Source organism: Rhodamnia argentea, chromosome 11, assembly GCF_020921035.1.
Source record: "Rhodamnia argentea isolate NSW1041297 chromosome 11, ASM2092103v1, whole genome shotgun sequence".
NCBI lineage: Eukaryota > Viridiplantae > Streptophyta > Magnoliopsida > Myrtales > Myrtaceae > Rhodamnia > Rhodamnia argentea.
Window position 1 is genome coordinate 16,956,561 of NC_063160.1, and position 15,121 is coordinate 16,971,681.

At 45.1% G+C, this 15,121-nt stretch overlaps 3 protein-coding genes across 3 annotated transcripts; 2 read left to right on the forward strand and 1 right to left on the reverse strand.

Moving 5' to 3' along the window:
• Nucleotides 1-3,671: 3,671 nt before the first annotated feature.
• LOC115757500 (zinc finger AN1 domain-containing stress-associated protein 12) lies at nucleotides 3,672-4,831 on the reverse strand. Its single transcript, XM_030697752.2, is given in 3 exon segments — nucleotides 3,672-4,001; nucleotides 4,003-4,329; nucleotides 4,480-4,831. Coding segments are annotated over 3 exon segments (552 nt in total). The 5' UTR covers nucleotides 4,585-4,831; the 3' UTR covers nucleotides 3,672-3,881.
• A 4,833-nt stretch (nucleotides 4,832-9,664) lies between these two features.
• LOC115757499 (U-box domain-containing protein 40-like) lies at nucleotides 9,665-11,661 on the forward strand. Its single transcript, XM_030697751.2, has one exon. It carries the CDS (start codon nucleotides 9,949-9,951, stop codon nucleotides 11,554-11,556), a length of 1,608 nt encoding a protein of 535 aa, XP_030553611.1. The 5' UTR covers nucleotides 9,665-9,948; the 3' UTR covers nucleotides 11,557-11,661.
• A 790-nt stretch (nucleotides 11,662-12,451) lies between these two features.
• LOC115757484 (senescence-associated carboxylesterase 101-like) lies at nucleotides 12,452-14,407 on the forward strand. The gene is made up of 4 exons (XM_030697723.2): nucleotides 12,452-12,483; nucleotides 12,560-12,926; nucleotides 13,251-13,802; nucleotides 13,904-14,407. The coding sequence occupies exons 1-4, from the start codon at nucleotides 12,452-12,454 to the stop codon at nucleotides 14,405-14,407; spliced, it is 1,455 nt and encodes a 484-aa protein (XP_030553583.2).
• The last annotated feature ends 714 nt before the right edge of the window (nucleotides 14,408-15,121 follow it).

Consider the following 15,121-nt stretch of genomic DNA (forward strand, 5'->3'; position numbering starts at 1 on the left):
TCCCCACCCCTTCTTCCTCTATTCTCTCTTCAACCACTTCCCCGCATCCCCATCATTTATCGCTTCCCAACGAGATACAGCTCCAACCAGCTACAAGAACCAAGCGTGGGGATCATACGCTGAAGACACGCATCCTCCTTGATATAAGATTTAATCTCTCTCTCTCTCTCTCTCCCTGAAGCTTTCTGGTTTTCTTGTTCTTGGGTTGGTTTTTCTCCTACTTCTTCTCTTTGGGGAATCAAGCATCTTGGTCCGATGGTTCGCTAGATCCATAAAAATTCTGCTCTGCGTTTGTTGTGCTGTGTGTTCTTCTTCTTCTTCTTCTTCTTTTTTACCAGGTTAAAAGGGTAGACATGCATCTGTACCACCCTCTGGTAGTACTGCCTATCTTGATTAGGGTTTCTGGTTTGTGGGGTTTGCTTATAGATCTGTAAGAACGCTTCTCTAGTAATGACAACTTCAGTTTTTTTTTTTCCTCCCTTTCTTTCGTAAAAACATACTTATGATGTTTAGATCTTGTTATACACTGTTGTTTTCTTCTTGATGAGGGTTTCTGATTAGTGGGGTTTTGCTTAGACATCTGTAAGAACGCTTCTCTAGTTAGAGTAACTTCATTTTTTTTTTCTTTTACTTTTCTTAGATTCTTAACTTATGTTGTTAGATCCTGTGAAACACTGTTTATCCTCTCGATTAGCAGCAGTTCTTGTAACATACCTCGACATGGATCTGTCATCTGTGCCTTTCTAATTATGAACAACCTGGGTTTTTGCTAAAGAGTTTAATGATTGATTCACGATTCATTTCATAGTCAGAAAAAAAAAAAAACCCTAATCACACCGTCTGGAGCGGAGGTTCGGATTCATGTGGCAGTGATTGTTGACCTTCTCTTTGTGTTGCTCATCATCGTTTCACACGTGATCTGCTTTCGCTTTTACTGGATTCATCATTATAATTTCTTCTGGAAAAAGTATGGAACCTCCTTCATCTGATTAAATGCCTTAAGTAACTGACTCCAATGAACTCTCGCAAGACATTTCCTAGACTAATAGAGCATAAACCCCCCCCCCCTTTTTTTTTTTGGCTTTTGTTATATAGAGCAAGAACTTCAAAATGGCTATGGCTTTTTAAGAGAGTATTTGCTTCATGAAAAAACTGATTTGAATTTTTTTTTTAAATATCGTTTACGTAATTATTAAAACGCAATTTGTTGTCCTAAAGAAGATGGTTTTAATTAATTATTTATTTCAAATGATACTGTGTGATTTTTTTAATTAAATTTTTTTTGTGAAACAAACGAAATATAAGGTAATGATTTCTTTCCTTTGTTTTTTCTCTCGTGAACTGTCCATTTTTACCATTTTATGAGGCTTTAGTTCATACTTTACATAATGTACAACATGTCACATCTATCGTATCAGTTGTCCTCCGCCTTCATTTTTTCAATGAATTCATCATTCTAAAGGAATCATGTGTCTTTTCCATAATTTGAAGCTCTTCGTCCATTCATATCTTCTCATAATACGTGTCCGTAATTTCCACATCTCATGGCTTTTTGAAAAAATTGGGTTGAAGCAAGGAGCGATCAGTTCTCGTTACGATACCTCATTTAGAAATTGGAAATTGAATTGAAAGGACCGTTTTTTAGTTTTTAATATTGAAAACCAGCGGATTTTCGGACGGTCCAATGGAAACAATTTGACATATTAATTAATTAAAGGGAAAATTTTAAAAAAGAGTCCAAAATATCCTCGTTTTTTCAAATAAGGGCATGAAGTGAACTTCGTTTTAAATGAAGGGTCGAAGGGCTCAAATTATTTCAAAAAAAAGGCCTAACTGAATGGTATTTTTGTCTTTTAATTTTTTATTTTTTTTTATGTTTATCTTTTTGCCTTTTCTTTTCTATTTTTCTTTTTCTTTTTTCCCCTCCCCTCCTATTCATCATCTCCCCCGGCATGTCTTCTTCATGGGGATGTCGCCAAAAGACATGCACCAACGCCTTCACCTATCGGAGCCACCTTCTCTTGCTGTTGCCAACATCTTGATTAGATCCGCCTAGACCGACACCTCCTAGTTGCTGCTTTGTTGCCGTGAAACTCTATTCGCTTCACCGCCGTTGTCGTCCTCAACATTGGGCTCTATTGGCTGCTCTGTGTCGACTAAGCTGCTATGACGGATCCCGGTGACCCGTATGAGCCGCGACGCTACTTGCTGCCCAATGATGACACCACCTCCAATCGCGATCGATCCTTGCCTCGTGACCAACGTCGGAGCTTTTGCTCTCTCTTTCGTCTTGCTCATCTCTGCCGCTGAGCCCCCTGGTTTCTTGGCTAAAAGAGACGAGAGAGGACAGGCCGGACCAGCTATACGATGAGTGGTAATGAAAGCGGCAGGTCGAAATTCGGACGCAGGTGAGCACCGGGACTCCCCCAGCTGCTTTTCACCAACAATGCCATTGGACTCTTTCTTCGGTCGTCATCGCGCAGCCGTTGTTGGCGCCTTCCACCAGCACGCAACTTTCGTCATCCATACCAGTATGGTTAGGCCCGAGTCATCTGGTCAACTGCCACACGATCCATCCCAATTTTCAGACGCAAAAAAGGAAAAAATATAAAGAAAAGAAGTTGCAGATTCGAGCACGAGTACAAATCCTTCTTCTCCTCCCCATCTCACGATCTCATTTCCTCCAAATCCCGTCCTGCCGCCTCTATTTCATCTCTCGCGACAACGCCGCATTAGCTTGAATCGTGACTGCAATCCATGGCGTCCTCTACCGTGATTCCGCCACCTTCGACATCCTTCGTCACCAGCAAGGTGAGGGGGCCCTCGCTCGACGCTGGCTCGAGTGAGGGCAGGTTGATGCCGCCCAGGTAAAGGCGTTTGTGGCCGTGGTGATTGGCGTCGACCACAGGAGAAGGTGGCTCCGACAAGTAAAGGCGTTGGTGTAGGTCTTTCGGCGACGTCCCCACGAAGAAGACGTGTGGGGGGAGATGATGAACAAGAGGTGAGGGGAGGGGAAAAAAAAAAAAAAAAAAAAAAAAGGTAAAAAGAAAAACATAGAAAAAAGTAAAGGGCAAAAATACCCTTCAACTAAGCCCATCTTTTAAATAATTTGAGCACTTTAGGCCCTTATTTGAAACAAAATTTACTTCGGACCCTTATTTGAAAAAATGAGGATACTTTGGGCTCTCTTTTCAAATTTTCCCTTAATTAAATTTACATTGAAAAAAAAATAGCCGTTATATTATTAGATTTACATTTAACAATTAAATAACTAATAATCGGTTTGGTCCGGGTAATCTAATTCCCCTCAAAATCGGGAACCCGATCGAAAATTATCAATTTCAATTTTATGGAACTAAATCGAACCGGTCCAATTATCGATTTCAATTTTATGAAACCAGACTGAGCCGGTCCATCTTGCTGACACCCCTAGTTGAAGTGGAGAGAGTCCTGAGGCGGCACCCCCATCACTCCCAACTCCTCCCATCACGCCGAATTTGACAAGTTATCCGCAAGTTGTTCGGATCATTCTCGAAAATCGAGATCAAAAGCTTTAGTCTTATCTTTTCGTGATTAACATCGGGCCGCTAGCAGGATCTTTCTTTTTAAATTTTGGGCGTGTTTCAAATTTGACTCATGGGGGTGCGATATCCTACGCATAAGAATTGACGCGGAATGATACGAGTTCGATGACGCGGCTGAAATCGCCGGAGTGGATTTGGGCTCGATTCGGGCCTTGAATGAGAATGAACATCACGAGATTTGTATAAGGCCCGGTGAGGAGCGTCGATGTTGGGCCGAAAAGCCCAATAAAATCGGGGCGTGGATTTGAACCATGAAAGTCTCAAAGCTTAATTAAAAGAATAAACAGAAAAGTTCGATCAACAGGCTTTGATGGTCGGAGTGCTCGGCGGAGACGATGGAGCCCGCTCCTTCATACCGCACGCCTCCGCGCCCCTCGACGCCAGCGCCGCCATGAACTTCTCATTCCACCGCCCTCCCACTTCGGGCGCCGCCGCCCGCTCCGCAGCCGTGGTCGGCTGGGAAACGGTGCCTGAGGCACACCTTGAGTCCGCACGCCTTGCACGTGCTGGTGTTGGAGAACGTCAGCACCTCCCGGCAACGGCGCACGGGGCACGCCGGCTTCTTCTTCTTCTTCCTCGGGTCGCAGTCCCCGGACCCCTCGTGCCTCTCCAGGGCCGTCTTCTCGTCTTCCCCGGTGGTCTCGATCGCCGCCGAACAGGCCTCGCAGACGACGACCCTCCGGCTCCGGTGGTCCGATTCCGGGCACTCGTGGGACTTGTACGACCTGTGCTCCACACAAAACACCTGCACACAATCGGTTCCTCCCCACGTCAATTGCAATTCAAACCTCGAAAAATTAAAAAAAAAAACGGAAAATCTTCTTTCTGGTACAAAATTCATAAGGAATTGCTCCATGATCCGTCGCAAAGTGATCGAGGTGTCGCGATCAATTACCTTACGACAACCATCGCAGGTGAAAGGAAGGAAATCGAGGAGATTGCAATCCGGGTTCTGGCAATGCCTCCCCAAATCTGGGAAAGCCTCCGTTCCTCCTCCCATTCTCTCTTCTCTCTGATTACACTGATCGGGCCTGAAGCTGCTGAAATTCGAGGGGATTCTTGTTATGTTTTTCGAGTTTGACGAGGGTTGAAATTGAATTGGAGTCGGAGACGAAGAGGATTCCTCCGGTTGGGTCGAGTATTTGAAGAAGAGGCGGTGGTCGGCGGAGGAGCTCGAGCTGGCTTGGCGCCGAAGACAAAAAAAAAAAAAACAGCCGCTCTTGACTTGCGCCGCGGGAAATCTCCTCCCTCTTGGCTTCTCCTCCTCGGATGTTTCCAGGCCCACGAGAAAAGCTGCACGACGTCATGCTTGATCTCACGCGGCCCACTCGTTTTCCGCCCCACCCCCAAAAAAAAAAAAAAAAACGCTTCCCAATCGTTTTCAGCCACGTCAGCCATCCTCCGTCTCCATTCCATTACATATGCGGTTAGTCTAATTTATCAATTCAATCTTAAATATTTTGATTTTTTCATTTCAATTTTAAATCTTGTCACATTTGATCGATTGGGTTTATCCAGCCAATTTTGATCGAAAATTTACCACATGCACACCGACCGTCCTACATAGCCCTATTGATATTGACGTGGACAAATTTTAATAAACATTTTTATTTTTTTTTTTTTTTCATTTCTTTGCTTTTTTTTTTTCTTTTTTTTCTTAGCGGTCAGCGTCGGGCCAACAAAGGTAAAAAGGATAAAAAAAATTTCAAAAAATATTAAAATATCATTAAAAATTATCTACATCAACGCCGGCCGTGCACATAGGACGATCGGTGTCCACATCACTGATTTTCGGTCAAAATAAGCTAGATGGACTCAATTGGCCAAAAGTGAAAAAGGTTTAGGATTGAATTGGCCAAAAGTGAAAAATATTTAGGACTGAATTAACAAAAATGAGATATATATTAGGACTTCTTGGAAAATTTTATCTAGTTCTTCATGTAACCTAACCGAACAATTTCAATTTTTCATCCTCAAGTATATTTAATTAATTTTCATCTTCTCGATAATGATGTCATAATATAGCAGACTTATTTTTAGCAGGTTTTTATCATTTAATAAATACTAAAATCTAATAAATAGATATTTGATTTAATCACATGATACAAGTTTATGACATTATACAAATGGAAATTCCCCTGACAAAAAGAAAGGAAGGAAAAAGAAAAGGGCAAAAAGACAAAGCTAGAGGAAAAGAGGGCTTTCATCATGTTATGGCCATGAGGAATCCAATACCCAGCTCCACCACTATTCTCAGGAATGGAAAAGAGTCTCACTTGCAAAATTCGTAGGTATACGGACGACATACGATTCCGTATATGTGAAGGATTTGGCTTATTGTAATGAGTATTGTTCATATCTTGTCTGATGGACCGTCTCAATATCGTAATAAATTAGCTTATATTTAGGTGATCGTGATCCATAGTTAAGATTACAATCATTGTTTATATGGTGGCAAAATTTGGAAGTAGCTATCCTCATAACTCACAATTAGACTTCTCATTTGTGCACTACTGCACTTAATTGGCAATTCTATAAAGTAGAGGAAGCTTTTGGCATTATATGTCTTGAAAAACGGAGTTTAATTTTCGTGTTGGGAGTCGATAAACAATGTTAACAATTTTTCAGATAGCGCCGGTCACGAAAAGTAGAAAGGAAATATGTTAAATCAATCATTCGTGAGCGACTTACCTGCAAGCTTTTTAGACAAATCAAAAGTTTTTTCGTACTTCAAAATTACCGACTACTTTAATAATGTAGGGGCCTCAAATTTTATTGCTTACCAAGTCGTGAGAGTCATATACTTCTGTCAGAAATTAGCAATCTTAACTTGACTGGTGTGATAGCACTCATCAGGTTTCGATGCCAACTTGTTTCGGTTACTTACCAACATTTTATCTTTCCTTGGTTTGGAAAAGTACGAATGTTTGTGAATTATCCCAAGATTATTTTGACAAGATGCCGCATTTGGCTCACCAATGCTTTCGAAGTTACTAAATTTAATTCGATATTACTAATTTTAATGTGATTGATGTACCAATTTTTCCCGTCTTAGGTATTTGCACTTAATGAAATTGGTTCCTAAGCTGTTAACGGGCGCCTTGGATCAAGAAGTTGCCGGTCACCTTTTCGTTACCAACACACCGTTTGACCGTCACCAACAAACTCATCAATTTTTCGCAATGAAATTGGGTCCCGATCTTTTCCGTATGGAATCCTAGGGACATGTTTCTATAAATGATTGTAGCCTCCCTCTTCGGATATGAAATCGATCATTGGCGGTGCTTGCAAAAACGTGAGCCACGATTCGATTCGGCCCGACCCGATTAGTACGTCAGCCTCGAGCTTAATTTGGTAAAATCCATTAAAACCAAAAAGAAGCTTCGTTTCAAAATCACACAATCTTCTTTCTATTAAAAGCAAGGGTTTAGATAAAAAGTCTTCCAGACCGCCATAGATATGAAAAAAGCGAAACATGCCCATTTGTAAAGCTGGGGAAGCAATCAAAGATGGCCATGCCCATAAACAACCAATTAGCAAAATATAGAGAAATTTAATTATATAATTAATCCTAAATCTTTTTTTTACATTAGTAACTTTTGCATTGGATTTAGTCCTTTACCAGCCGGTATTAATATTTTAATAATTTTTGATTTCTTTGATTTTTTTTTTTTTTATTTTTTCTTCCCTTCCTGTTCTTGCTTAACTTTTCTTCGCCTATTTTTTATACAGAAGAAGAACCCGAACCAGCTGAACTAGACCCATGTTCAACAAGACGAACCCAAACCCAAACCCCATCGTCTCCGCCTTCGCCTCACCCGCGCACCTCCTCGTCGCAACCGTCGCCGCGCCACCACCGTGGGTCTTCATGTTGAAGGCCGCAGCACCGATCCACTTCACGCACAACTGCGTGTTCGCTGGACCTTGGCGAGGCTCTCGCCGGCCTCGCTATGGCAGGGCCGCACGACGCCTAGCCTTGATCTAGTGATCGGCCTTTCCCGGACCGGATGAGAAGCTGTCGTTTGGCGGGGAAAGGGGAAGGGAAGAAAAAAATTGAAAAAAAGGGGAAAAAATAAAAAAAAAATTCATGAAAAATTCATTAGAAATCAAAAAATTTTTAAAAATGTTATGTTATGGGGAAAATCATAGAAAAAAATCGGATGTTTAACATTGCAAAGGTTTATGATTGATGACATATGAATGGTTCCAATTTATTTATTATAATGAAATAAAAGATAATAAAGCAAGATTAAAGAAAATATATTTTTAATTATTTTCACCAAAAAACCAAGACCTTTAAGGAATATGCCATTGCTTTTCCATGTCCGATATCAGAAAAATTTAGGTAGGGCTTAAAAGCTAGAGGGTCCGGGTTCTCAACATGGGTCTCGTTGCTTTGGAAAGTCTTTAATTATGATGTGTGACCCATTCAACATGGGTCTCATTGCTTTGGGAAACGTCTTAGTTGAAGCTGAATTAATTGCCAAGTGTAGTAGTTGAAATTTGAAATTACAGGGATCACGGCCATATCGGCGCGACTAATTCAAAGCGACGCCCGTTATTTCTTCCTCTCCGAATGACGTGTGATGATATGAATTACACTCCACGGTGTGTACGCGATGGAAATAACTCATCGACGCACCCGGGAACAAGAAGAGGGAAATGTGTTCGCGCGACAGTCAGATCGCGGCAACAAAATGGAGGAGTCCTTGGGATTTAATCGGGCGTGCACGGGGTGACCTCTTTGCTGAATTCAAGATTTGGAAAAGGTGAATTCTCATGTTTCAACCAACCACCACCAAATCTCCCAAAAAAAAAAAATCAAAGAAAAAATTGTCCAGCCTAGAACACCCAAAAAGGCCATGTGAACACAAGAGTCCTTGGAAAGCCTTAGCAATTAAGTCAGCGATTGGGCAAACTTATGCACTTTAGTGGTGTCCTTGGTGACTTTAGCTATCTCGCTCCATCTAAAGTAGCCATACCCATTAGACAATACAATTAAAAACAAAACATCACATAATCCCCCCCCAAAGCACAAAAGAAGCAAAATCAACTTTTTATTTCTCCTTTTCTTTCAACCCTTTTTGGGCTTTTAGCAAATCAGCAAGGGCCACAATTCGCTCAATTTTACTCTTAATTTGAAAAGAAATTTTCTTCTCATCCTACCCTTTTCCTCCCCCCTCTTTTTTACTTTAATGCAAATTGCCCACACTTTTCTTGGATGTGAACACTCGACAGAAAGCCAATAGGCATGCAGCCCTGTTGATAACCGAATTGAGGGGGTGCGGACGCTAGCATCACATATGCGGGATTGAACTCTTCGCTGTGCAAACAAGCAGAATAAAATTCAGAGAAAGAAAGATTAGAGATAAGATCCAAAAAAAAAAAAAAAACACCCGATACGCGTATAGGCGGTATCTTGATTCTATACACGAGATTCAATTTTTTTTTTTTTTAAGTATTGAATGAATTGAGATCTATGATAAAAAAGGAACACACATTTTAATGGTGGCATTTTTATTTTTTCAGCAGATTAACGGATACCAATAGCGTCTTTGGGCTATTGCGCTCGAGCAACGCCGCGTTTTTGAGCTGGCTCGCTTCGGTTTGGAGTGAATTCAAGCTTGATTCATCAAAAAGGGACAAGTAGATGAAATAGAGGTTACTGTTAATGGGGGTGAAATTCGCACGAAACGCGTATAACAATTGAGGAATGATCATGAGCTTCTCGGAAAGCCAATTTCTAATTGATTATTTCAAATTTTTAAACGTCTCATTACATTAAATTCATTAATAGATTTTTTTTTAGTAATTCCATCTCTAAAACGACCACGTGGATTTTCTCGAGATTCTGAGAGTAAGAGTAAGAGCTCGACTTTTCCCTGCTCTGCTTCTGCATCTGCTTCTGCTTCTGCTTGCGTTGGTTTGCACATGGATGGTACTTCCTCCTCCCTTCTTCGAGTCATCATCCTCTGCAAATCTCTCTCTCTCTCCTCTGTAGTTGGTTGGTTCCATTTTTCCGCAAGCAAAGGAATAAAATCTCCACTCACTCCTATCACATCATCGAATCCCTCCCTCCCTCTCTCTCTACTGAGACTCGGTCTTCGTCTCTGTTTCGGAGTTCAGTAACATTACCGCAACGATCTCGTGCCCTACTAAATCTCGGCACCAAACCCAACTGACCACCCCCATATATCTGCCAAACAATCCGATTCTTCTCCCACCGTCCCTCGAATCATGCACGTTCGCCGCTACTCCTCCGATTCAATCGTCGGGATTCGTATATGTTGGTGAAGCTGAAGAGAGAGAGAGAGAGACAGCGGACTGACTCGTTCCTCAGTGACGAGAAACAGGGTCTTCGAAGATGGAGTTCCAAGAAGCCGTGATGAAGCTGACGACCCACAAGACCCACAAAAGGAACGGCGGCCCAAAGCTCAACAGGTGGACCGTCATCTCTTTCCGCAAGTCGCCCAAACCCAGCAAGCCGAAAACCGACCATCGTCCTCGGGAGGCCATGCCCGACGAGTTCCTGTGCCCTGTTTCGGGGTCTCTCATGGCCGACCCGGTCATCGTCCCTTCCGGTCATTCCTTCGAGCGAGCCTCCGTCGAGGCCTGCAAGTCCCTCGGCTTCGTCCCGCCGGGTCTAGTCGCCGACGTCACCGCGCCGGATTTCTCCACTTTGATCCCCAACCACGCCCTCAAGTCCACCATTCTCAGCTTCTGCAGGAACCGTTCTCTGCCTCCCCCAAAGCCTCTCGATTTGGCGTCCGCTTACAAGCTCGTCGCCGATCTAATGTCCACGCATACCCACAAGACGCAAAAGAAACTCGCCCACAGTACGATTGAAGAACGACGAGACTCGGTCCGCGAAGAAAGAGAAATGCGAGGGGCGAAAACAGAGTCTTCTCGGAGCCATCATGACGACCCGCCAACAGCAACTCATTCCTATTCGAGCTCCGACGACTCGGTGGCGACCACCACCGCCTTCGAGTCGACCCCTCCGCTCCAGCTGGCGGCCCGCCCGAGCTGCTGCTGCTCGTCGTCGTGCTCCTCCTCCGAGTTCGAGCCGTCGAACCCAGAGGAGGAAGAGCTCCTCGCGAAGCTCAAGAGTCCGTTGGTCTTCGACGTCGAAGAGGCGGTCATCGCGCTCAGGGACGTAACTCGGACGAGCGAAGAGAGCCGAGTCCCGCTGTGCACGGCTCGCTTGCTCTCCTCCATCAGGCCGCTCATCGTCTCCAAGTACTGCGCCATCCAGGTCAACTCGGTGGCGTCTCTGGTCAACCTGTCGCTCGCGGTGGTCAACAAGGTGAAGATCGTACGGTCGGGGATCGTCCCCAACCTGATCGACGTGCTCAAGGGGGGTTTTCCGGAGGCAGCGGAGCACGCCGCCGGCGTGCTCTTCAGCTTAGCTCTCGACGACGGCAACAAGACGGCGATCGGCGCGTTGGGCGCACTGCCACCGCTCCTCCACGCGCTGCGCTCGGAGAGTGAGCGGGCCCGGGGCGACTCGGCCTCGGCCCTGTACCACCTCTCGCTCGTGCAGAGCAACCGGGTCAAGTTGGTGCGGATCGGGTCGGTCCCGGTCCTCGTGGGGATGGTCAGGTCGGGCCACCTGGCGGGCCGGGCCCTGCTCGTGTTGGTCAACCTGGGCTTGTGCGCCGAGGGCCGGGGCGCAATGATGGACGCGGGCGGGGTGGAGTGTTTGGTCGGGTTTCTGTCGAGGGCGGCCGACTCGACTCGGGACAATTGCGTGACGGCGCTGTACGTGCTGAGTCAGGGCGGGCTGCGGTTCAAGGCGTTGGCGAAGGCGGCGGGAGCGGCGGAGGCGCTGGAGAAGGTGGAGAGCGGGAGGTGGAGGGCTAGAGAGATGGCGAGGAGGATGGTGGAGATGATGGGCGAGAGGAGAGGGGAGATTGACGGGGAGGATGTGGATTGGGAGAAGCTGCTCGAGGCGGGGACGCCGAGTCGGTGACTCGGTGGCGGGGCGAGCTAGCTTCGGCATGAACTCGGTCGAGTTGTTGATTTTATTTTTTATTTTTAAACTTTTGGAATTTTGTCTATGGTGTCTCTCTTTTCTAGTTTTTTCTTTTCCTCTCATTTTGCTGATTTGGTCTTTATTTGCGTCATTTTCTTTACTTTTGTTTTCTGAAAAAGAGAGAAATGTCAAGGTGTGCATGGAGGATTTTTTTTAGGGAAATTGATTCTGGAAGAGAAGAAAGCTCCCAATTCTCTTTTTCTTCTCTATTCATGCCACAAAAAATTCTCAATTATGCCCATTATGACGTCAATACTCGAGGGCTTTTTTTTTTTTTTTTTCGTTACCAAAGATCTTGAACTATGACTACCGGAACCTTAATACCCTAAGCCCGCATTCTCTTCTTTTTTTTTTTGTCTAGATTAATACCATTATGCTCATCACGACACTAAACACCTTAGGAGGAGGACCACCGCGCCCCCATTGCTGAAGCCCGCAACAGGTGCGGCTCTGGCGCCGCCTTCTCCACCGGATGATGCAGCAGTTCCACAGATGACGACTGTGCCACTACAATATCAGAAATATACGCTAGACCAACATTGTTATGCTCGGTCTTAAAACATATGTTTGTGGTCAGCCTAGGTGGCAATGTACGAAAATTCAATCGTTTAAATTGACATGTAATCAGGCTCGACTATTGCACCACGCGGTCGGAAGAAGAGTCAACCCCGTAACCCCAACTAGCATCGGACAATCTGCCATGTTTGACCGGATGTGGAAGCAAACGACCAATTTGCAAGAGGGCAACTAATTATTATCTGCATTGAGGAAATAAGGAGAAGATGCCGAGACTCAGCTCGATTTATTTGACACGAATTGAACGACTTGGATGATGATCGTGGGCCACCAGCCTCCTCTGTCTCTGTATGTTCCGTTTCGGAAATCACATAATCGAAATCGATCTCTTTCTGACTCGAATCAATCTTTCTTGATTTTGCAGATTCAGCCACGGGCTCGATCTGGCGAACTTGGCAGTGGCGTCCGGTGTTCTGGGACGTTCATGGGACGCGGTTTCTCAGCTTCAGGGGCAACTCGATGACAAGAAGCGACACCCCTCGTCGCCGTCCTCATCATCGGTGGCATTCAAAGAGTTTCGGCACCCGGAGTTCACAATCATTGCTTTCGATGCCTCGCCGGTGGGCGCGAGCTGTCTCCAAGAGCAGAGCGATTTGGTTCCCTGGTTGGAGATCCCTCGCTTCCATTTCCTCTGCTCCGAGGACGTCCCATCGTTCTCCGTGAACAGAGCGGCGATTTCTCTGTTCGACTCTCTGTGTGACGAGCACGGACTCTCGGTCATGAGAGCTGAGGTGAGCTCTCTGTTCATCATCTTAGCTGTTCGTTCGGCGGTTAATTGAATAATTCGTCTGTCTAGCGTGGTTTCTGCGTTGACCGAATCAAATTGTCTGATTTTTTTTTTTCATCGTCATTTGTTCATGTTTGAACAACAAACTACAGCTTCTTTCACTAGCCTCCCTTAAGTACGAACAAAGAAGAGAAAATTCCCACTTCCCGGGGGTTGAATGTTACTGTTAAATCTGTGAATTGTTCTTGGGGTAACAGTTTTGGCATTGATGGTTTAAACAATTGCTCCTGAAAAATCTGCAATTTTGCTTGTTCTGCTTCAACCGCAGATTGCAGAATCTGCTAAGTCTACCCCGTATATCATCACCGGACACGGCGTAGCTGGATGCGTGGCCTCTCTGTTCACATTATGGCTTCTAGATGCGCTCGATGCCTCAACCACTATGCGGCCCCTGTGCATTACTTTTGGCTCGCCTCTCCTCGGAGACGATGGCTTCCGACAAGCCATATCACAGTTCTCGCCATGGAACTCTTGCTTCCTGCACGTGGTCCATAAGGAGGATCGTTTCCCTAGCCTCTGGCTTCAACCTGATGGTGAGCCAAGCCTCTACGTGCCTTTCGGTGCATTCCTCTTGTGTTCCGACTCGCGCGGTGCGTGTTTCGGAGCTCCTGAATCCGTGACGGAGCTGCTTGCGAGCAGGAGCAGCACAGAGAATGGTCGAAATCAAGAGTTGCCAGGCTTTCATTACGGCAGCATCATTGAACGTCTCGAAGGCAGATCCATACGCAAGGACCAAATTTCACTGGCACGGGACGAACCCGATTCGTTTAGGGCTGGGATCGTAGCTCAAGTGACGGCGATCGCCCTCACACAAGTTCAGGTAGCTCGAATTGCTTTGTGATTTTACCTTCATTTATTTGTTGAAATTTCACAAGATGGCAAAGAACAAATTGAGTGAAAAATTTACGTGCAATTGCTCAGATAGAGTCAGTCTTAAAATCAGAAGAAGAATCTGCTACCCGAATCCGAGCGGCAGCAAGAAGCGACGCCTCCAGCAAAGCAAGTGACATGGAAAGGAGAAGATACATGATCAACCTCGAATGGTACAAGAAAATGGCGGCATCCGATGGTTTCGGGTATTACGATAGCTACAAGAGCAAGCCGAAGAAGCGCGATCACCACGTCATCACGTATAAGGAGACCCTCAAGGAATACTGGCAGGGCGTCGTCAAGGAATCGGAGAAGAAGCCTCACGGGGAGTGGCTGCGGTCGGGCCGGCTCTTTGGGGGAAACACTTACTACCGGAGGATGGTTGAGCCGCTCAACATAGCGGAGTACTATGCCAAGGGCAAGAGGGATTACCTAACTCAAGGAAGGTCCAGGCACTACATTCTATTGGAGAAGTGGTTAGAAGAGAACCTGCAGAGGGCTGCCTCGCTTAATCCGGTCAATTCGAGAGGGAAAGGATCTCGCCCAACATTCTAACCGAGGATTCTTGCTTCTGGGCGCACGTCGAGGAGGCAATGATCTCGGGCGGGTCGCTGAAGAGCGGAGGACCGAACACGGCCTTGGAGAGAGAGAAGCTGATCGAGTTCGAGCGGTACGTGATGAGCCTCCTCGAGAGGCGCGCGGTATCGCCCGAGATTTTCCTGGAGAAGAGCAGCTACATGAAATGGTGGAGAGAGTACGACGAGGAGATTCTAGGGAAGCAGATGATGGGAGCTTCCCATGACTCGCAGCATGCTCAGTTCACGAGGAATGGGTGCCATCATCAGTACGCTTCAGGGTCCTTCACATTCAATTGCTGCCTAATGTAGTTATATTGTCAACATCAGTAATCTTGAAGTCATATAAAAACAACTTAGAAATTAGGACCATGTACCATTGTAGCCATACAAAAATGAGAGTTAGAGACTACCATCACACTCGGGCTCCGTTAATTTCTCGAAAAATGAATGATTTGAAAAATATTTTCCTGAGAGTGATCGCTTGAACCTCTTACAAAAATGAATGAATGAATAAAAAATATTTTCACGATTTACGAAAATAATTAGACATAAATTATTATTGATAATGGAAACATTTTCCATCGAATAGCGATCCAAGCGATGATTTTCAGGAAAATATTTTTTAAATCATTCATTTTTCTGCAGAACAAATTGGACCTTAGCATAATGACTAAAGTCCTCAATTTCTAAT